General features: G+C 49.3%; 6 protein-coding genes across 6 annotated transcripts; 2 read left to right on the forward strand and 4 right to left on the reverse strand.

Moving 5' to 3' along the window:
* Positions 1-215: 215 nt before the first annotated feature.
* On the reverse strand, positions 216-5,914 carry V8C40DRAFT_163626 (uncharacterized protein). Its single transcript, XM_083211502.1, has one exon. The coding sequence runs from the start codon at positions 5,307-5,309 to the stop codon at positions 381-383; it is 4,929 nt and encodes a 1,642-aa protein (XP_083076476.1). The 5' UTR covers positions 5,310-5,914; the 3' UTR covers positions 216-380.
* On the reverse strand, positions 5,672-7,715 carry V8C40DRAFT_163747 (phytanoyl-CoA dioxygenase family protein). The gene is made up of 2 exons (XM_083211506.1): positions 6,566-7,715; positions 5,672-6,457 (listed from the first exon to the last, which is right to left on the reverse strand). The coding sequence occupies exons 1-2, from the start codon at positions 7,052-7,054 to the stop codon at positions 6,035-6,037; spliced, it is 912 nt and encodes a 303-aa protein (XP_083076477.1). The 5' UTR covers positions 7,055-7,715; the 3' UTR covers positions 5,672-6,034.
* Position 7,716: 1 nt separating this feature from the next.
* Positions 7,717-9,336, reverse strand: V8C40DRAFT_163624 (glycoside hydrolase family 18 protein). Its single transcript, XM_083211501.1, has 2 exons — positions 8,671-9,336; positions 7,717-8,600 (listed from the first exon to the last, which is right to left on the reverse strand). The coding sequence occupies exons 1-2, from the start codon at positions 9,179-9,181 to the stop codon at positions 7,879-7,881; spliced, it is 1,233 nt and encodes a 410-aa protein (XP_083076478.1). The 5' UTR covers positions 9,182-9,336; the 3' UTR covers positions 7,717-7,878.
* A 1,539-nt stretch (positions 9,337-10,875) lies between these two features.
* V8C40DRAFT_263387 (Phospholipase/Carboxylesterase domain-containing protein) lies at positions 10,876-14,228 on the reverse strand (the record flags this gene model as incomplete). The annotated part of the gene is made up of 6 exons (XM_083219461.1): positions 10,876-10,960; positions 11,103-11,512; positions 11,586-11,621; positions 11,692-12,085; positions 12,747-13,830; positions 13,898-14,228. The coding sequence occupies 6 exons, from the start codon at positions 14,226-14,228 to the stop codon at positions 10,876-10,878; spliced, it is 2,340 nt and encodes a 779-aa protein (XP_083076479.1).
* Positions 14,229-16,497: 2,269 nt separating this feature from the next.
* On the forward strand, positions 16,498-20,626 carry V8C40DRAFT_163757 (uncharacterized protein). The gene is made up of 8 exons (XM_083211507.1): positions 16,498-17,126; positions 17,210-17,435; positions 17,502-17,561; positions 17,611-17,901; positions 17,953-18,181; positions 18,285-18,314; positions 18,367-18,508; positions 18,557-20,626. The coding sequence occupies exons 1-8, from the start codon at positions 16,657-16,659 to the stop codon at positions 20,472-20,474; spliced, it is 3,366 nt and encodes a 1,121-aa protein (XP_083076480.1). The 5' UTR covers positions 16,498-16,656; the 3' UTR covers positions 20,475-20,626.
* Positions 20,627-21,306: 680 nt separating this feature from the next.
* V8C40DRAFT_237905 (GNAT family N-acetyltransferase) lies at positions 21,307-22,264 on the forward strand. Its single transcript, XM_083214336.1, has 3 exons — positions 21,307-21,871; positions 21,935-22,000; positions 22,092-22,264. The coding sequence occupies exons 1-3, from the start codon at positions 21,461-21,463 to the stop codon at positions 22,182-22,184; spliced, it is 570 nt and encodes a 189-aa protein (XP_083076481.1). The 5' UTR covers positions 21,307-21,460; the 3' UTR covers positions 22,185-22,264.
* Positions 22,265-22,294: the final 30 nt, after the last annotated feature.

Consider the following 22,294-nt stretch of genomic DNA (forward strand, 5'->3'; position numbering starts at 1 on the left):
GTGGCTGGCTGACGGCCAATGGATGTATACAAAAAGGAAACCCAAGACATGAGGCTTTCGAGATATTACTCAGAAGCGGCCACCCCCACGTAATACTGGCTAGCCTGCATCGGCCCGGTCCTAGCTAGCTGTCTCAAGCTCAAGAGACAAGGAAGTGTCAATAATGGGCTTCATCCACGGTGTACTTGGCCTCTTTTCTGCATGGACAGGCATTTATGCAATCAATTATATGCTTAATGGCGGCAGTAGTAATGCTACCCTAAGATGAAGATCGATCTGATACCACCATAGACGGATGTCAATTTACCAAAAATGCTAGATAGAAAAGAGCATTCGTAGACTATCATAATGGGAAAAAGACTGTCTCGATAGCCTCTCTTTCAATCAAACAAGCCCCAACCGTCAGGATACTCGATAATTCTCTTCAAATGCGCCGCCAAATTCCTGAAATTCTCCACGCTACTTCTGCTCACCTTCATCACCAGCTCCTCAGCCCGCTTCAAAACATCATCTTCAGGTGCCATACTACCTTTTTGCTTAAAAATCCAGCTCGAGTCCAACATCATCATCGCCAGCTCCACGCGAAGATGATCCACCAACGTTACGCTGTTCGGATCATCAAGTGCAGGCGTCGATCCAATCATGATCGCAACCAAAGCCTTGGGCTCAGCATTCCTCAACTCTCTCTGCAGTGCATTGTAGCTGTTCTGGTATGGAATTCCGCTGGCCACAATGTCGTTTAGAAGCTCTACAGCTTTCTTCGCGTATTTGGCCGCATTTTCTTTAATCTCATCTGGCTTTGAAGCTGGAAGGGACAAATTCAACATCTTAATCTTGAGCGACAGCGTATCTGGAAGGACTGCTGGCTTTCGATTCTGATCAGCTTGCCACGCAGGCGTTCGAAGGCTATCGATGCGCTCCAGAATCCGTCCCCAAACTGCATTATCGCGAGTATCAGTCAATGTGTCGCCCACGAATGCATCAAACTTGTTCAAGTTCCCTTGCATGATAAAAATATCCGCAATCTCGAAGAGAAATGCCTCAAGCGATTGATGAGAGTCTCCTTGTTGGGTCTTTTCATCGTTCGTCTTCTTCTCCAATATCGTAAGATGGATGCGAATGATCTCAAGGAGACTTTTTGTCAATCTGTCATGATAATCATCGTTCCATAGATAGCACCAATGTCTGCCCGAGTTAGAGCTGACCAGCTTCTGATCGTGCCTCACAGCGTCGGTTATAGCAGACATCCAGTCAGGAAGCTTCATTCTTAGCAATAAGTACTGCTTTGCTACATCAAGATACTTGGCTGAGATGTCGGATTTCATCACTCTGGGGAGAAGGGCTTCCAGCGCAGTCGGAAACATGGGTATGGCGGGAAGCTGGGCATCATCAGGCATGGTGAAGCCATGTTTCTTGATGAATAGTTTCATCCATCGCTGGTGGTTTTCCGCCGAAGCATCCATAATGGTGTAGATGAGCTCTTTGTACGCTCGGCCTTCTTCTGACTGCCAATCCTGCCAGAATCCTAGCTTCAAGATGAGGTCCATGGTTGTGGGGGTGGTTAAGGTCCCATCACTAGATTTCCATATTTCAGGTAGCTCGTTGTTAGATGTCAGAGCATCCCAATCCATCAACGGCTGTGATTCGTTGATTGAAGATGCAATTGGCGCAGCATACTGGAGCAACGCATCAAATATGCGCTTCTTCACCCCAGGATCGGTCGTATTAGCTATGGCCTCCGTCAATCCCTTAACAGCAGCGGCCCGGATATCAACATGGCTTGCTCTCTTGAGAATCTTGATGTTTAATTCCACCGCAAGGCCCGGGTTGACAACAGGAGATTCTCTCAGAAGCTGGGCCAGCATTTTGACAGTGGTGACTTTGACAAGCGGTCCCTTGTTCGCAGATTCATCATCAGGCTTCTGCTTTGCACGCCTCTCCGCCTGTTCTTGGAGCTTATCCAAGATGGCATCCGTAAAAGTCTCAAAAAAGTGCTTCGCATCGGCAGGGCGGAAATGAATGAGAGCCTTTGGATTAAGAAGCGGCCTATGCCATGAGCTTGCATCCGGATTCTCCAAGAGGAATTGCTGGATCAAAGGGATTGCCATCGAAGGGCTGGCCCCTTCCAAGAGCCTATTGATTATATAGACCAACGTATAAAACGGTTTGTCTGTTTCCGGCCCCTTCCCTATACTCTCAAGAACCGAAGCCCCCAGCTGAGCGAAGAGGCTAGCTGGCACATAATGCTTGAAATGATCAATCATGCTAGCAAATCCAGGCACGTTCGTGTCGACCTCTCTCTCTAGAAACTCTTGATCAAGATATACAGCCGGAATACGCACCGCCCCTGAGCTGGGGAACGGCTTCTTTAACAGTGAGATGTCCGAGCCTTTCGTCATATTGAGAGCCAAGATTGCCGCAACCACGTAAGCATCCACATACTTGCAAGTGAGCTTTGAATACGTGGTAGAGTACGACTCCCAGAAGGACAAAGGGCGAGGCTTTTTAGGAATGACGCATTTCACCTTCCCAAATTCAGAATCCTCAGTCAAGATGAATTTCGCTAGGTGGCCAATCCTTGACCGACTTAACAAGACATCCAAGCACGTTGGCGTAAGCGTCTTGTTCTTTTCAGTCAGAGAAATGCGTTCATACTGAGGGTCGGGGTTCCATTCAATGGGCTGCATATCCTCATCCGAATCGGGAAGAGACGGTTCATGTCGTTGATCCGCCTTTTCATCAATCCCAAGTTCATCCTTCTTGACGAAGACACTCTTAAAAACGGGCCACCAAAACCTCTCGGCCTCTTCTGGGGACATGCGGTCCTTGCTCAGGTTGACGGTAGCATGGTGCCAGGCCCCCGAGATGCGTTCTTTCCGCTGCTCTTCCTTGGAGAGCTTGCCCGGCATCTCAATGTACTGCAGCAGAGCCGCGGCCCAACTATCTATAAACGTTCCAATGGCCAGCTGGGTTTCTTCATCAATCTGGATGGGCTGCAAACCCTTGAGAGGGTTCATAAACACGATAGCTTCGATCCGTGACTGCGCATATGGTAGGTATGCTAGAGCTGCCCCAAAATCGTGGTCTAAGTGTTGGATAGTCAGTCCTTTAGGCCAAATCTCATCAGCCGTGACCAAAGCCGGCGTTTGCCGGAGGCGAAATTCTCTCCATATTGAATCATAATACCTGGCCAGTTGATCAAGAAACCTAATGGTGGGTTCGCGCAGAGATTCGGGTTCTTTCACATGAAAGCATGAGAGGCTACGATAGGCTTGGTGATCAAATTTGACTTCGCCCGCGGGACCAAGAATATATTGATGTGGCAACATCTTTTCCAGCATGGCGAATGTTGGCTGCCATAAAGCTTCATACAGCGGGTCATCTGATATCTTGGTCCGGTCCTGAAAGTCGTTGACAAGGGCTATGCGTTTGCAAATGACTCGATTGATCAACTCAAATGCATACCCCCAATCGCTCCAGCCGCGAAAGCTAGGTTCGTTGACGCCCATCATAGCCGTGTCAAAGAGAGTCTGCAAGATGTCATTGGCAGACTGTATCTTTTGGCTGAGCTCTTCGATTTGGACCTGTGTGCTTTCTTTAGCAGGCAGAACGGTCACAAGGTCAGTCAGTTCTCTCGTCTGCAGGGAATATCCACCGTAGATCTCATGAACCGTCAATGGATCCTTGTTAAACCGCCTTGCCCAGAGAAGAGTTTCTCCATAAAGCTCAAGATCCCCAATCGCGACGCAGAGCTCCAAAGCAGCCACAGCCCATGTCGATCTTATTTCGGGCAAACGACCCTGAGTGGCCTTTTTCATCCTCCTAGAAACCTCTTGACGAAGATCAGACCGCATGGTATCCAATTCTGCTGTTGTAAATGAAGGAGCGGCCTGGCTCTGACGCAACAAATAGGCTCGAATAATGAGGAAGTCAGACAGATTGGAGTCGTCTTGGTCCTGGCAAAAATAAATGGACTCAGAAGTCGAGCTCCAGTGTCTTTCCCAAGATCCAGCATATTTTCCGGCTCTTTGAACTTTCTCCCACAAGGTGAAGGCCTCATCTGCCGGCAAGAGGGAGAATATCTCAGGATGCCATTGGAGTGATGATTTCTCAAGCCCCGAGTGCTCCAAGCTAAGGGGCTCTCCAATGTCAAACTGGAATCCTGCCGTATGCTTCAAAAACAAACGTAAAAGCTGATATCGTCGTGTCTGGGCAACGTTCTTTATGAGATCTACCAGCGAGTACCTCCTCAGAACAATCTCATGGATAAGAGGGAATAGCTCGGTCAACATCTCAGTGTACTCAATTCGCCCGCGTGATTCATTCCACACTTTGACCAAACGAGCAAGAATCCGTTTATAGTGATCGCTCGAATTCCGAAACTCTTCGTGAAATGGCTGGCGCTCTTTCAAGCACAGCATAACACGGCTCCAAAATCGCATCGTGGTATCGCTGGCTATCCTTCGTCTTGACAAAAACCGCTTGCTTAGCGGATAGATTACCGCCTCAAGGAGGTCACCTGGAGTTGCTCCGAGCAGTGTTTCGCTATCAATGAACCTGTCCAGAACATCCAGGCCGTACTGAGTGCGGTAGATGATTAGAGGCTTCACTGCGGTTAGGAACTCGGAGGCTTTGATTTCGTTGCGTCGCAGCTTTTCATCGTAGTGCTGCTCAAAGAACTCGTGGTCTGTCTCAACAGCTAAAGTGTAGTTAACAGGGAGCTTCTGCTTCATCTCCTTCCACTGTAATCTGAAAGCACCGCCGCAAGCTGGAAGAATCTTGACATATTCATCGCGCAAGGGACGGCTATCCAGCGCAGCATTCTCATCTCCTTCGAGTCCCCAGAGCAGAGTCAGAAGTTCTTCCATTGCCCTCTGACGTTCTTTGCGGGCACCTTCTGCACGACCACTGATTCCAAGCCATTTGACGAGGGAGCGCACGCCACTCACACTGAGCTTCGCCATCAGCTGGGCGACCCCCTTCGCGCCCCCAGCGGCTTCCCATGTCTTTGCAAATGACTTTTCTTTGCATAGAAGGCGGCAGAATCGTGTGATGGCAGCATGTTGGACGTTGAGGCAGTGCTCCTGTCGAATCACTGCTATAGTCGTCTGAGGCTCCTTAGATGCAGAGGGCCATAACGAGAGGGAAATAGACGGAAGAGAGTCTGAAGCAACGAGAGCGATGAGCTGAGGAGTGATGGATGACTCCGCGTCTGGATTGTTTTTGACAAGATTGCGCAGGTAAGTTGCCTGGCCTCGAGGTGTAGAGCCTCGAAGCAGGTCCAGATCAAGCACCACGTTATTCGCCATGGCCACAGAACGATTGTATGTTGATACCAGTTGAGGATTGGCTCACAAAACAGATGATGGTGACGACGCTGGCGATTATTATATCCTCAACCATCAGAGGCACAGATTGTTTCCAACCGAACCATTCAACCCAATGCCAAGTCCCAGAGACAATATGATTTCCTTTTTTCCAGGCAACCTCGTAAGGCTGATTTTCAGTCATTGATGTTTGAGTCAGACTGGAGCCACCTTTTTGTACGGGCGTTGGTCGCTTATACGAGCTAGCCATTATCAAATAAAACAACCCCGCATCCCGGAGATCTAGACTCAGCATCTAATGAGTTTCTGGCTTGCTGAGATGTCAATGACATGGGAGTAGTTAATTTACAATACGAGACAGGATCTAGGCAGCCAATCAAGGAATGAGTCACGCTGCCAAGTCTGTAGTGGAAGAGATGCAGATGGAGAACTTCATGTTGGTTGAGACGTCAGTTGAGATCTTGGCGCACAGCTTACATGGGAATATACTCGAAGCAATCAAACTTCATCATGCAAAAGCAGCTTCAAAAAGACCCCTTACTTATTCAATATTCGTTATAATATTCGTTATACAAGCTACGTGCACATGTATTTACAATTGCAAACGCCAAACAACACAACACCCCTCTCCCCATCATGAAACCATGAAGTCATTACCGTAACACACGAGCACAACAAAAAACTCCAACATAAAAACTCCCAACCCATCACAACTTCGCCTCAGCAATCCCCTTATACTTCTTCAACAACCTCCCCACCGCCGCCCTCGGACTCCCCCCATCCACAAACCCAAGAAACGGGTTCCCAACTTTATACCCAAGCATGTCCACCAACCTCTCCGGAATCTCATCCAGCTTCTCCCAGTCCACCGCCAGGATCTGATTCTCCATGGGCCTAATCCACGGCTGGCAGTACTGCGCCGTTAGTGCCAATCTGCTCCCACCGCTTGTATTCGCGCCGCCGCCATGCCACAGCGTACTGAGGAAGAAGAGCATGCTGCCGGCCGGCATGACGACGGGAATCGTTTCTTCGGCTGAAGGCACGCGGTGAGAATCCCAGAGATGCGAATCTGGGACAATGACCGTTGCGCCATTCGTAGCCGTATAGTCATCCAGCGCAATCATGACGCCCTGCTCTTATAAGTCAGCCCTCGCCTCTCTCTCTCTTTTCCGCTCCCTTCTTCAATTATTCATTCATAAGAAAATACAAAAATGGACAAAATTATACAAGTAACTCACCGTCCCAACCGGCTTATGAGGCCTCTCCATCGTCACATACCCATGATCATAATGCATCGTCTGCGCACTCTCCCCCGGCAAGATATTTATACTCTGAAACGAATTAATCAAATACCCAGGATCCAAAAAGTAATCATTCAGCGCAAGCACGTTCTCATGCAGCGCAAAGGCGTCAAACACGCGCGACTTGTTCGCCAGCGCGTACAGCCGCTGCGTCTTGTACCCTTCAAACGTGTTCCGGCCCTTTTCCCCCGCCGGCCCGACCATCTCGGGATCCGCCGTCAGCCGCGCGACTTCAGCTTTCGCCTCGGCGACTATCGAGGGGGAGAAAGCGTTGTGTATGATGGCGTAGCCATGCTCGTTGATTTGATGGATGAGCTGCTGGATGTGAGCGTCGGGTGTCTTTGGGAGCGATGGCTGGCTCAGTCGCGCCGCGGATCCGACTTCATTAGGGACAGAGCCCCCCGCGAGAGGCTGTTTATTGCTCATTGGTTTACACGATATAGTAAGTAAGTTCGAAAGAAAAATGACAGTTTAAACCAAAACAGCGGTATAATATCGACCAGATAAACGGCCTACATTATCAACCCCATCCTCAACTCCAAGACCTCGGGCTCGTATATATACATACTCCGTCCTGTCTATATATAATCATTATACGAGCAATACAACTCTATCGAAATTCCATGACACACCAGCAACCCATGCGGAGAGTAAACGCAGATACCAGTGGGTCTCAAGCAAGGTCATCCTACCAGCCAAGCCGAATCCAGAACCACGATAACCTATTCCGTACTACACGCAAGGGATAAGCGGTCCATGGATGCGTAATCAAGCTGAATCCCAAACCCACCAGTCTAGCCAAAGCCTCGGTAAAAAAGCATCGCGCGTGGTTCAAAAGAAGGGAGAAGCTGGCCGATCTGGGGGGTTGTTCGACGTGAGCTTGAGATCGGGGGCTAAGCTGAATATCCACTCGTGAAGGAACGGTAAAGTTCTTGGCCGTCTTCTTTGACTGTCTTATTGGCCCCTAGACGAAGACACATGACACCACATTAGTAGAGCCAGCCATTAACAGTTAGTCCCATGCATATTATCCATAGATTCAACGTCTAGCTCCTGTCGTGTTGATCATTCACAAATGTGGCAAAACTGGTTCGGAATATATTCAATATATGCATTCGCTTTATTTAGCTAGTTTGTATATGTAAACAGAACAGGGCTTTGTACACTTTTTTTGTGCCCCAAAAGTTATAGATATTAATTTATATACAAGAAGGCTCGACATCCCACGCCACTTCGTCCATTGTCCAAGCTTAGTTGGAGCAGACGCCGTTCTTGCAAGAGTAAGGGTCAGAGCAGTCGTTGTCGTTGCCGCAAGAAGCGCCGAGACAGTGACCCTCCCAGGAGCAGGTGGCGGGAGGAGGAGTAGAGCCAGCAGTGCCGCAGACGCCGCTGTTGCAGGTAAGGGAGTCAGAGCAGTCATCGTCAGTGCTGCAAGAAGCACCGGCGCAGTGACCGGCCCAAGAGCAGCTGCCACCGCTGGGAGTGCTGCTCTGGGTGGGGGGAGGAGTGGTGCCGCTGCCGGAAGAGATGCCAGCCTTGATGGTCTTCTGGTAGTTGCCGTTCTTGACAGCCAGCTGGGCCTCCCAAAGCATGATGCCGCCGATGTTGGGCAGGTTGAGAGCAGAGACGCCCTGGTAAGCAGAGAGGAGGGTGCTGGAGGAGACGAAACCCTGGTCACCGTCGGAACCGCTGGCCAGAGCACCAATGAAGAGAGTGGCGTTGCCAATGCTCTTGCTCCAGTTCTTGACGGCAGTGTTGAAGCCAGACTGGGCAATGTTGCAGTTGTCGTTGTTGTAGAACTGAACCCAGATGTAGTCGGCCAGCTGGCAAACGTTGAGGGGCTCCGAGGCATCGGGGAAGGGGCACTGGGGAGCAGCAGTCAGGTAGTACTTCTTGCTGGTGTCCTTGGCGAAGTTGGACTTGAAGCGCTGGGCCATGGCAAGGTAACCAGTGGGGTTGCCAGTCTCGTTGTCTATCACGGAAATACAATATTAGCAACTTGCAGGTAGAAACAGACACAGAACATGATTCTTTTTACTCACCGAGATCAACACCGTCCAGCTTGACGCTGCCAAAGGGACGGAGGGTAGGGTTGGCGGTACCACCAAGGAACAAGTTCCAGACGGTATCGGCAATCTGCTGGCCCTGGGCATCACCAGTGAGGGTGACGGCAGAGAAGTCGACAGCACCACCCATGGAGAGGATGACCAGCTTGCCGGCGGCCTGGCAGGCTTTGATGGCGGGGACCAGAGAAGTGCCGTCCTGGAGGTTGGTGGCACCGGCGGACTTCTGGGCGGCGGAGGGGCCGCCGAGGGTGCTCAGGGAAAGCTCGGGGTAGCCACCACCAGCGAAGAAGCGGCTGAGGAAGGCCAAGTTGACAATGTCGTATGAAGGGTCGGCGCAGACGTTGGCCAGAGTGGTGCTGTCATCTTCGGCACCCCAGTAGACGACGAGCTTGCCACCAGCAGCGCGCTTCTCGACGGTGGCGGTGGGAGCGGCGTAAGCAGCAGTGGCCAAAAGGCCGGCAGCAGCCAGTGCTTTGCTGAAGATCATGATTGAGAGAGTGTGTGAGAGAGTATGTATATACAATCAGAAGAACAAATATATGTACAAGAGACCGGTAGGAAGATTACCAGATCTTCACTGCTGCTGCTGCTGCTGTTGATGAGTTATCCAGAGGGAAACTTGCTTCTTCCATAAACGGCCGGAGCTGCCATCTCTATTTATCTTTTCTCAACGTCCAATAAATCCAATATAATTCCAAGGGTCGTCCTCGAAGCCGCCACAGCCAGTGGTGAAACAGCTGACTGTGTAAGCTCGGCCGAAACAGCAGAGTCCCGATATGGCAGTCAAGAAGACTTGGCCTAGTTGACAATCCGGAAGGTGGCTCCAGGGCCCGGCTTTGTCAGAGCCGGCTTGGCCTCGTCCGGCAAGTTTGAGGTACCCCGGACGGCGATAATCCAGGGCGAAGAGTTATTAGCGTACCGGCCTAGACGACACCATGCCATCCTGGGGCACAAGCGTTTAGATGGCGGATGGATCCTTTCACCAGATATGATATCCGATGGAAGAACATGTTTCCTTCCGGACAACGTTACATGATGGATCGTGAGGGCTTCATATACGAGCATACGAGCCCTCATGCAGATACCGGCCAGGCCAGAGAGAAGCAGATGCCCATCTGGGACACGCCACAGCGCCCGATGGAGGAAAGACGGCGGGGGTTCTCGCGATAACCTCAATTCCAGCGGCGCCTCGAACGCCCAAACGTGCAAGCGACCGACCGAGGGCCCGCCGTATGGGGATGGTGACAGAAAGTACGAGTCCAGTCCAGTCTCATCACGGCGGCTGCCTCTAATGGCGGAGAAAGAGAGGGTTCCATTCCGTCTCTTCCAGCTGCAAGCTTAAACACCAGACGGTAGCTGTCATGCCAGGGCAGCCTTACGGAGGGCAAGTGAGAGTTGCTGGTACCTGAACTGTGTTAGTGTTAGTGAATGTCCTTCTTGTGAGACGCTTATCTGGCCTTGTAAGGCCCCTCGGCAATGAATGGTGGGAACGACTCCAGCCAGATTTGGCAGGTCACTAATAGCAGCTTGAGATTGAAGCCCACGTTGGGGGTCGTCAGCACCGAAGTGCAGCCGGTTCTGAGGCTCGTCGTATTTTCGTCTGGGCCGATTGAATTCAACTTTCCTAAAGAGTTTAAGAGTTTAAAATGCCCATGTGCCGCCGTGTTAATGTTAATGTAGAAGCTCGTTTTAGCCGCGTTACATCCGATCCGTGGAAATCATTCATGGATGCCACGGAACGATTGCGTCGCATTGTGCCAAGGCCGGCCATTAGTGGGAATGGATTTTTCCGTCCTTGACAGATGAAATGCTGGCTCAAGGCAAAATTAATTTGCACATGTCGATGCTAGCCCAAACTCTTGCGGCTGGGCCGTGATGTTGAAACAGGAACACGCCAAACAAGGTTAGAAATAAAGCACGCCGCAGCCAATGGAGAAAGTCACTTGGGCGATGCAGAGTCTTGTGGGGGTCGCTAAATTGGGCCAGGGGATCGCAAGAGGAACCGTCCCGTGAATTGGTTTGAATGTCTGCTATTACTCCGTTCGTGGGCCGTCATGCTCAGAATATTCCGCATTGACGCGGCATGATCCCAGTCCCCTTGTTCATCTTCCTGCGGGCTCTCGAGTTCAGGCGCGCACCACCTTCTATATGCGGCGGGCCTTGCTTTCACGATGCTATGTATTAAGCCTTGTCTGAAGCGAGTCTGGATACCAGAAACGACTCGACGTCATCAAACTCCTGTATGCAGGCAGAGTGCTGCATGCCCCTGTGGTTGGTTTTACGTCAGCAAAGAGAGGTCGTAAACGACATGACATGATTTTAGATGGCAACACCATCTTTTAAACATGTAGTAGTTGCAGAAGTTGCAGAGAAAGGAAACTCAAAAGGCATGATGGGGTGATGCTCACTCATATGTTTCCAGCTTCACGTCAAAGCCAAATTCCTTGAGCTTTTGCTCAGTGGCCAACCCCCACTCATAAAGAACCAGCTGGTCAATGTCTCCATGTCCCATGAAGATTGGGGTTTCCTTGTTTGGGTTTGACTCTGGGATGAACTCCTTGAACTTGTGATGAAGAAGCATCCAGGAGGACAAGCCGACAATGCCACCAAGCTTGAAGGGAGCCGTCAAGCCAGAGAAGATGCTCATGGCACCACCTTGGGAAAAGCCACCAAGCACAATGCGTTCAGACGAGATGCCCTCTGAAACCTCTTGCTGGATGAGAGAGTACAGATAGGCGCGAGACTCAAGAATACCAGCCTCATCCTCATCGCGAGCTTTGGCATCCAGGGTTCTGCCGGATGCGCCACCGAGAGTTTTCTGTTACACGAGCAGGAGTTAGACTGAATCACAAATGCACAGGGGAAACAAAGGTAAAGAGGGAGAGTCGTACGACGTCAAACCAAGCAGGCATAGGGTAGCCTTGATTCTATATGTGATACCCAGCATCAGCCCATAGTGCTCCAAGAGTTTACTCGTATATCAATTTACCAACTAACCATCGTGATGGGCATGATGCGAGCATTTGGCAGCACAAACTTGACCTCGTCCAGCCGGTGCTTCCTCTGCCACATCTGCACGGCATCAGCCCAGCCGCTGCCGGTATCACCCAGCCCGTGGATGAAAATCACAGTGGCCGTATGCCGGCCCAGGGCGGGAAACACCAGCGGAGCAGCCCGACGCAGCGAAGCCATTGTGTCGTCGAGGATGTTGGTTGCCGTCTCTGCTTGAGTCTGCGTCTGTGTCTTTTGCGGTTCTGCCTTTAGCTTCAGCTCTGACAAGCCCGAAAACGAAAAAGAGTCCAGGCCCAGAAACGACGGTAAAATGGCCAATGCAATCGCTATCAAGGCTGCAAGACTGACGCCCGAAACGACGATGCGGCTGAGGCTGAAGCTGAGCATGAGGTAAAATTAGAAGGATGGCGAGCGGCTTTGGGGTGGAGAAGCAGTCAAGGCCTCGATTCTTTCCATAGCATGTCAGGTCCGGGGACTGTGATTGGCCGCCGCAGTGGCAAGGAGGTCCCTGGACGATTAGCGGCTTGTCCACTGTAAACCCCCCTGTATTTGCCTTAACTGAAGCGGCAGGAAGAATTGAGCCCTGTAAGACGGATTGCAAGCGGATCAAATAAGACGGAGAATAAAGAGGGAAGCAGTAGAAGAAGAAGGTAATTAAGAATGACAAATGTTAATATTGGCAGAGTAAAAATACGAGTATTCAGCATGAAATAGGGCTTTATACGTGGTTAAACACAAAATATGTCCACGTACATGTAGGGTAGGCCAACCTAAGACAAAAACACCAGAGAATGCAGTCCATCTTGAATCTTCCAGTCCAAGACGTAGCAGTCGAGATCGGACAGATCTGCCAAGAAGCCAAGCTTCAATCGATCAATCTAGATACCCATCCAGCTAGAAGGTTAATGTAGCATCGCGGGAATAAGTGCATATGTTTTATAATCATTTCTTCATTTTCATCTCATCACAATTACTCATCCATTCATCCATCTTCTCCCTGTCATCTACTCTTATATCGACCACACCTTGACTGAACAAACCCATGAGAGTCAATACCCTGTTCAATCAAACGCACACCATCATGTCCAACTACATCCGCACTTATTCGCTGCTGACGGTTCTCTTCAAACATCGGCCGTGTCTTCAGAGGCCCTCCTCGCTCCAACACTGGCTCCAGACCAATAATCGTCACCGACTTACCCGAGACAGCAGTATGTTGAATAGACTGAATCTTAAACTTGGTGCCCGGAGCAGCGGTATATTCAATCTTGGACGGATCATCAGATAGTGGTGTAACAAACGATACACTGTCCCACACCGAGGCACCAGACGGCGGGTTCAACACCAGCACGATCCCATTAGAATAGTGCATTGCCTCTTCCATACTTTCTGTAAAACTCCAGACCATCTTGGTTGTAATCGTCTTTCCAACAGCCATGTAACTGGCCAGGGCATCCGTCAGTGAATGTGTCAGCTCGACCCCAACGGGACCCTCGTTCAGCGGACACTCTTCAAACTCGATGCCGAACCGTTCTGTACCAAGTTGCTCTATGTCAACCTGCCCGCTAAACAGGCGTGGCTTCGAAGCGATCGATGTCCGAGGCATCGACTGCATGGCTGCAACCAGAAGGCGGTTTTCAATCTCGCTAAAGTTGTATACCTCATCGATGACCTCTTCAAGCTGAGCAGTGAGATTGTCCAACGAATGTGCGGGCTGCATCAAAAAAGTCCGCATATAGTCTGCATCTTGCGGCGTATAAACAGAAAAGTTGCTCTGCCAAATATTGACAGCGAGGCTCTCACGATCCAAAGGGTGAGGAAGCACTGCGACCCCCGAGTCGATGCCAGTGTACTGAAAGATTTTGAACAACACCATGCGCGCAAACGACGCCGTGGTCCAGTCGTAAAGAGTCATGGCAAGCTCAAAGCTGTAGGGCGTAAAGGGAAAACATTGTCTTCCTAGAGCCCTGATTTCTTGGATGGGCTTCTTTGGGGCATCCGGGATGTTCTGGTATGGTATGAACTTCTGCTCAATCATTTTATTGATGAAGGCTGCATCTTCGGCAGAAATCTCAGGCAGGGGCTTGAGGTGGCCTGACACTTGTTTCGAAATGCTATAGCAGGCTACACACATAGTCAAGGTGAGTTCATTGATATGCTTTGGCGATCCTTATTGGAGAGTGATTCTAACCTGTCATTATAGATGGGATGTCGACGATGCTCAGATTGAAGTTACCATCATCGTCGATCCGAAGAGACAGGCTCAACGGATATGGACTGTTTTGCAGCGACGGGCAAGCAAAGCGGCTGCTATATCTCTCGCGCCTCTTCAACCATAGAGTTGCTCCATTGGTATCTAGGACCATCGAGTCTAATGAGCGCATCTCGGTGACATCCAGAAATCCTTGTCCGTCGACAATGAGGCGGGATGATACGCCATGGCCGCCTCGCTGTGCCGCAATTGGATTCCCATCGCTAAACCAAAGTTGCGATGCTGCCAATATCCGAACAAGATGCCACATGTCAAACAATGCCGCAAACAAACCATGTACGTGTGGTTCCTTGAAAACTTCAGAGGCCCTCAATGAGACACTATGGTAGCATCTCTTTTTTATATATACATGCAGACCAAGAGCTCAATATCCGACTTATATCCTCTTTTCTCTCTTGTCCCTCTTTCCTCATGTGGCCATCATCTCTCCTCGGGGTTAGAATGTCTCAGTTGGCTACACGCGGTATTGACTGAGCTGGCCATCACGTGGATACATGATTCTCTGCGAGACATTGTTCCGTTCTGTCAACGGTTGCAAGTCACACAACAGCCAAGGTACCTGCAGTTGAACAAGAAATTTCAAGTAGGACGAATTACGGATGTCATTGACGTTTTGGTGCTCTGGTGCAAAATAGACATGGGTGCGGCGGAACGAATACGGCAAGAATTGAAGGCTCAGTACAGCATCAAAATCATGGCCAGCCGATGAGCAACCTCAGCTCTCCATCGGCACAGCTGCTCACCGCCAAGAGCGTCTACCAGGGCGTCTACCAGCGCCACTTACAGGGAAGAGTTCCCAGTTTCCGGTGATCTACTCATACATAAGTGCTTTGCTTAGCGTTGCATCGGCCGCCTCTTGTCTCTGGACGGCTGAAAGATATCACCACAACTGAGTGAAACCCATGCTGCTAGCATCCCCGGATAAAGCAGGGCGAAAATCCAGTAGTTTGACAGAATGACGAGGAGATGGATGTGCCACCCAGGTTTGATGCGGGATTGGCGCGTCCTCTCCGTGATCTCCACGACTAATAGGACAGGGGTCGTTTCAGCTGGCAGCTTGCTGTGAGATCGTCAAGCGAGCATCAAAAACGGATGATGTGTGTTTAGTTAGTAAGCAATTGCATGGGGGACAAGATGCTAGACTTTCATCATGACTCTGATAACCAGCCAAATGTCAGCAGATTGGGTAGAAGCACTGGGTATGTGATCCATCATTAACGTATCTTTCCAGCCGGCTGTTTAACACTCGCGCGGAACATGGAACGTAAATCCGAGACATTTGGCTTTCTTTCAGCATTGGCCTGGAATAGAGGCATCGCGTTTTACCATGAGTCGGACCCTTGGGGCTATGGGGCGGTCTCGGAAAACCTGTCGTCATATAGCGCTGCAACAAGATACCTGTATCTATTTACATGCACAATATGAGGCCAAACAGCTGGTTTTTCCAATCATCCACGTCAATGCCCTCAGGTGCCCCTGTAAGGGCTACGGCTGACGCTTGATTGGATGAACCAGGTGAGATGTTGGCAATGTGGATTGGATAGCTATCTGTAAACGAGTTCCGTCGCTTTCGTTTCTTGCTGCTCTCTTTCCGCTGCTTCTAGTCCTCAGATTTGTTGCCTCGCTCCGGACCACGAAAATAATGCGTTCCTGAGCATGGAGGACCATCGCGTTGCATAATATTATAAATTTTGGACAATAATTGGGCCGACAGGTAACCTCATCTTCTGCTTGCTCAGCTTCTAGTTCTGCATGTTGTCTTCTCGTGGCTTCCCCCTTCGTCGGGTACTTGTGCGGGTGCTCATCGATGCCGATGAAACCGAAGCCAAAGCCTTGTAAGCAAATACCACCTGACCTTTATATGCAATTTCCCCGCTCCACGGAACAGAGGACTCCAAACTTGCAGCTGCTTCTCTATCTCCTTCCAGATTATATCAAAATCGGGATAAGATTTCGAAAGAATAGTTTCGGTTCGGTCCGAGACAGATTTGACGAAGATAGCCTCTTCAGGTTCGTAGCATTTATTGGCTGGGGTCTTCTTCTTAAGGCGGTCTTCGAGCTTTCTCTTCCAAGACTCGTCCCCGTCTGCACCAGACGCCAACACAAGATCTTGCTCGAGTTCTGGATTATACATGAGCTTCATCAACCTTCTTCCTGTATTCAATCGTAGATATCACTCGATAGAGTAATGGATGCTTGCAGGTAGAAATTCGTAATATATCAGGTCTTCCTCCCAATCGCTCAATTGGAGCAGCGGAAGGAAATGACTATGAGATCGTTGTTGATTCTGGACAATCAGACTCACACGGCTGATCTCAAGCCTAGAGGTTTGAAATCAAGCTCGACATCATAATATAGGGTCGGGTCGTAGTATGCATCCTCCATGCTGGCGGGCTTGTCAAAGGAGGCAGCATAGAGAGACCTTACTCTAAGCCATCATTGGTTGCAACCAATTTCAGCCGCATGAAGCAGCCTGACGCCTTATTGCTCCCCCCGCTTCTTGTAGTTTTCTTAATACTCCCTTTTCTCATTGATTATCATCCATGGATCCCATTCTCTACCTGCTTGACATGCCATAGGCGCCGCATTGGCTGATAGCCGAGTCTGTGAACACGAGTAAGATTACGAAAGGTCCATGGTTCGGATATTACACGGTGCCAGCCGCGAGACGCCGGAACATGGGCCACCGTCCATCCCGCGAGGAGGTGGCAACGCCGAACGCTGTCGATACATTTCGGAATTCATCCAATATCCAAGCGCCTGCAACTGCTACCTCTCGACTACAAATCGACTCTTCTCGGGTGGTTACTAGGCAAAAGAACCTTGTTTTCCGCGTTACTGGCCTCCCGGCCTCGCAGACGAACGATGCGCTGGTAGATTTTATCCGCAAAAACCTATTAAAGGGTGAAGAACAGTCACAATCAAAAGTCACCGCAAGCATCGTGCCGTCTTGCTCCAACAATAAGCAGGAGACGGTTGCGTTAGTGGAGTTTGGCGGCAGAGTTCCTGATTTCTTGTCCGCGCTAGACGCGAACCCTCTGGAAGATTGGCAGGTTGAGATGGGTGATGTGGATATAAACTTTGACCAACATTTCTTTGGGTTTACACAGCTCTACACCCCCAAAGCAGACAAGCCAGTTACCGCAGAGTATGTAACATTTCGTTAATGATGCAATCTACTACTCTTGCTGTTCCTGTGCGCAGCCCTTACGCTAATCCACTGGGTCGCAGTATAATCGCCATCACCGGTCTCGATGGACATGCATATGGCTCGTGGAGGGCTAAGGGAAACCTTGGGCGGATGTGGTTGCGCCATTTCCTGTCTAAAGACTTGCCCTACTGTCGCACGATGACTTATGGTTACAACTCGAAGCTCTCAACCCGTGGAATCGACACCATTATGGACTATAGCCGGGGGCTAATGGAGGCACTCAAGAAGATCCGGAACACCGAGGAGGTAAGCTCTATTACAACATGCTGTCATAAGAGCACGAATCGGAGGCTAATAAATGCACCGCTCTAGCTAAGGCAGCGACCGCTCTTCTTCATCGCACACAGCTTTGGCGGTATCATACTCGCTCACGTAGGTTATCCGTCGTAACTCACATGTAAAAAGCTCAATAGCAGTATAGTGCCTCGTAAAGGCGGTCCAAACGAACGAAGACGATCATCCAACGATTGCAACGCTCCACAAGGCTACATACGGGATGCTTCTCTTTGGGATTCCGCATAAAGGGCTAGTGGTAAACGATATTGAAAAGATGCTGGCTGGTCGAGATAACCACCCGCGGAGCGCGCTGCTTCAGCAGATCAGAGTCAAGTCTGACTTGCTAGAGAATCAGCTGACCGATTTCAAGAATCTCATCCGAGACCGGAAGGTTGTAAGCTTCTACGAAACAAGGCAGACTAGGCAGCTTCAATTTGTAAGTAAAGTGGTATCATAGCACCGAGGAGATGGCTGAGACCAGTAATAGGACAGCGTCAGCCAACGCTGGGAAAGAACTGGCGACTTCATTACCAAGGTAGACAACGACTCGGCCCTTCTTCAACTTCCCGATTTTATGGAGGATAAAATCCCCCTGGACTCGGATCATTCAATGATGGTCAAGTTTGGTAATAGAAATGATACGGGGTATACCAGTGCGCTGGATAAGCTTCAACAGTTTGAGCAGGAGGCTTCAAACGTGGTGAAGGCTCGCTTTTGTAAGTAGCTTAAATGCTTCCCGCCTCGCCGGTTCTATGTAAATCGAAGACAGTCTTTTTTTAATCATCATTGTGCTTGATTTTAGCTAACACCAACTTGTAGCGCGAGTCCAACGGACTTCGACTGTGAAGTGTAGGTTTGGCTGCCGCCAGCAATATCTACGAAATACTAAGCCAAAGTCTAGATTCTCTACCCTACACAAGTAATCCAGACTTTGTAGGACGTTCAGAAATCCTTAAATTATTGAAAGACCAGCTGGGGCATACACAACAAACGAGCAGTACATCTCAAGCAAGAGCATCATTATATGGCCTAGGCGGGACTGGGTACGTTATCAATCTTTTTGGTTTATATCGTATGCTAACAGGGGATAGTAAAACGCAAATCGCATTGGAATATGCATTCCAGCTGCAAAAGACACACCCTACAATTTCTGTTTTCTGGATTCATGCTAGCAATGCCGCCCGATTTCGCCAAGCGTTCTTATCTATCGCACAAGACTACGACATCCCTGACTACGCGGAACCCAAGGTTGATATGCTGCTATTAGTGAAAAACTGGTTGGAGGAGAAGGATCACGGAGAGTGGCTCATGATCATTGATAACGCAGATGACATGCAGCTTTTCTTTGGCCAGCCTGCGGCCACCGCTACAACCCCCAGCAAGGAGAAAGATGAGAAGAATCTGGCTCGATACTTGCCCGAATGTTCCCACGGTGCAATTCTCATCACGACAAGGAATAAGCAGGTGGGAGTTAGGATGACCAAAGGACAACAGCCGATAGAAGTGCTGCGAATGAATGAGGAGGAGTCAGCACAGCTCCTCCGTGCGAAGCTCAAAAACACAAGCGCAACCATTACTGAAGTGTCAATGCTCTCTTCTCAATTAGAACACCTGCCACTTGCGTTAGCTCAGGCTGCCGCGTTCATTCAAGAAACTAGCATAACAGTGCACGAATACCTTCAGCTACTAAGCGATAGCGCTATGAACATCGTGCAGCTGTTGAGCAGGGAATTCGAGACGGTGGGGCGAGACACTGAAGCTCCCCAGGCAGTAGCACAAACATGGATTCTTTCATTCAAGCAGATCGAGCAGCAGCACGTCTTAGCCAGCGAACTCCTCTCCTTTATGAGTATGCTCGATCGACAAGATATCCCGGCTCCGTTTTTATCGCATTATGGCAAGAAAGCAGGCGATGGGGTCCCGCGAGGCGAAATAGAGCTTACAGAAGCGCTGGGTATCCTCAAGGCCTTCTCGTTCGTGACGGAGACTAGTGGCAGCTTCGATATGCATCGGCTTGTACAGTTGGTGACGCGAAAGTGGCTAACGAGCCAGGGAACGATTAGTCGATTCGGCACGGAAGCACTGATGACAGTGTCGGAAATGTATCCCAGCTTCGAATACAAAAACCGAACAAAATGCGCCAAATACCTATCACATGCGAACGCTGTGTTACAGTTACATGAGTTGAAATCAAGAGATGAGGAGAAAGCAAGGGCATCTCTTCTCCACCGTGTTGCTTTTTACTTCATCGATGAGGGCAAATGGAATCAAGCAGAGATTTTCAATATAGAGGCAACAGAGATACGAAGAAGGTTATTAGGCGCAGATCATCCAGATACACTGATGAGCATGAACAACCTTGCATCAACATACAGTCACCAGGGCCGACGGAAGGAAGCCGAGGATTTATACTTACAAGTAATGGAGGCTCGCAAGATAAAGCTAGGCGCAGATCATCCAGATACATTGGGCAGCATGAGCAATCTTGCATTAACATATTACTACCAGTGCCGATGGAAGGAAGCCGAGGATTTAAACTTACAAGTAATGGAGGCTCGCAAGATAAAGCTAGGCGCAGATCATCCAGATACATTGGGCAGCATGAACAACCTTGCATCAACATACAGTCACCAGGGCCGATGGAAGAAGGCCGAGGATCTGCTCGCGCAAGTGATAGAGACTTTGACGATCAAGCTAGGCGCGGATCATCCAGATACATTGAGCAGCATGAACAACCTTGCAACAACATATAGTCACCAGGGCCGATGGAAGAAGACCGAGGATCTGCTCGCGCAAGTGATAGAGACTTTGACGATCAAGCTAGGCGCGGATCATCCACATACACTGACCAGCATGAGTAATCTAGCCTTGACGTGGAAAGAACAAGGTCGACATAATGATGCCCTAGCTTTAATGAAGACCTGTGCGCAAACTCGACATCAAGTCCTAGGTCCGATGCATCCTGATACAATCCGGGCTCAATCAAAGGTAGAAGAGTGGGAGATTTAGGCCGCGTTTTATATAGCCATTTTGGAGTCTTGCACCTATACCCCCTCCTTACATGTAGTCACCCTCTACATGTATGCGGCAATACAAGGCCACAATTCTACTAGTTCTACATAGTCACCTAATCTCAATGTTCAGTCTTTGCTTTCTTTGGGAGGAATCGCCGTCACTTACATGGTATATCATAATCCATTATAGATCTAAGCTTGAATCATTAGGTTAATTAGGTGATATAGTTTTCTAGAAGAACTATGGTATCCTCTGGCTCACTCTTCTAAGAGTGTTTTCCTCCTCAGACAGTTTTGGCTACTCTTTGTAAAATCTAGAACGAATGTGAATGACTCTAAGTGATTGGTCAAGCGAAGAAGAGGCCAGAAATCGTCTTTCAGACGATTCATGCCTGCTATTTCTCGATTTTTCAAGACCCGCGTCACCCTCCGAAAAGCATACCATGTATTAAATCGTGTTGGGCCTGGGAAAGCAGCATCGCTGATTCACGAGCCGGCGTAGCAGTGAGGTCCTGACCGTCCATAAGCCATTGGATAGCATGAGCCAAAACTGGAGGGCCAGAAATGTTAGTGCCACCTTTGACATTGATACTATGTATTAATATATTTCACATTGTAATCAGCTACAATTTATATGTTAGTTACATACAATCTTCAACTTCAAGTACATGTAACTGAGTTGCCATTTTCTCGCCATAGACAAGCCCCAGTTTAATTAAGTGCTAATAGTACGAATTGACTCAGCGGCAAGCAACTGGGTGTATTCGCGGCTTCCTGGGCGCTGACGTGCACTTTTTCACGTTACGAGTCCCCATTGCGCGTGCTATCCGCTTCGTATTTCTCGTGAATTACAGATCGAACCAAGTATTTATTCCCAACTTTGCATTCTTAAACCACCACCGCAATCTGTCTTTTCCTTTATAAAAGAGTAAATTGAAGTTCTGCTAGTATATAATATTTTAGAAAAGCAACAACGACATCATGGAACACATCACAATTATTCCATTCTCCCCCTCTCAACACACCCATCTAATCCCAGCCATCATCCAAATGCACATTGATTGCATCCAGTCCGACGGCGCTCTCCTACGCTTCCACCCGCCCTTTACTCCCGAAAAAGTCCAAAGAATGGAAACTTTCTGGAACGAACGCTTCTCTCAAATCTCTACCGGTCGTCGCATCACCCTGATTGCTCTGGTATCATCAGACGGCAAAGATCAGGGCGATGTGGCCGGCATTATAGAGCTAGGCATGCCAGAAGCAGACACAGGTCCTTTCCGAGGCGACGTCGAGATGCTCATGGTGTCGCCGAATTATCGACGCAGGGGGATAGCTAATAAACTACTCAATGAACTGGAAGAAATCGCCAAAGAAAAGAAGAGGACGTTGCTGGTGAGTTGTGAAGCCGTGCATTTTCTCAAGTTGAGTGCTCTAGCGGGACTAACATGTACGCAGCAACTGGGGACGGACGTTGGCTCCACGGCGGAAAAATATGTATATCCTCGCCTAGGCTATGTTCTTGTATGACTTCCTCTGCATTTTTTTCTGCATTTCTTTTTTTTTTTTTTTGATCCTTTGATTGTCATCGACTTACTTACTCGTGCGTTTACAGATGGGAATAATCCCCAACTATGGCATCTCGCCTCGGGACGGCTCACTGAAAGACGGTGCTTTCTTCTACAAACAGCTGGCGCCCATTTGCTAGTTGTATCCTGTATGGTTATGATTCTACATAGACTTGATGATTATATTTTTACATAGATTTAGATTCTAAGAAAGATCCCTTGTAAAACCACATCAACTAATCTTGTGAAC

The sequence above is a fragment of the Trichoderma camerunense genome (genome assembly GCF_050948025.1).
Source record: "Trichoderma camerunense strain CBS 138272 chromosome Unknown V8C40scaffold_4, whole genome shotgun sequence".
Lineage (NCBI taxonomy): Eukaryota > Fungi > Ascomycota > Sordariomycetes > Hypocreales > Hypocreaceae > Trichoderma > Trichoderma camerunense.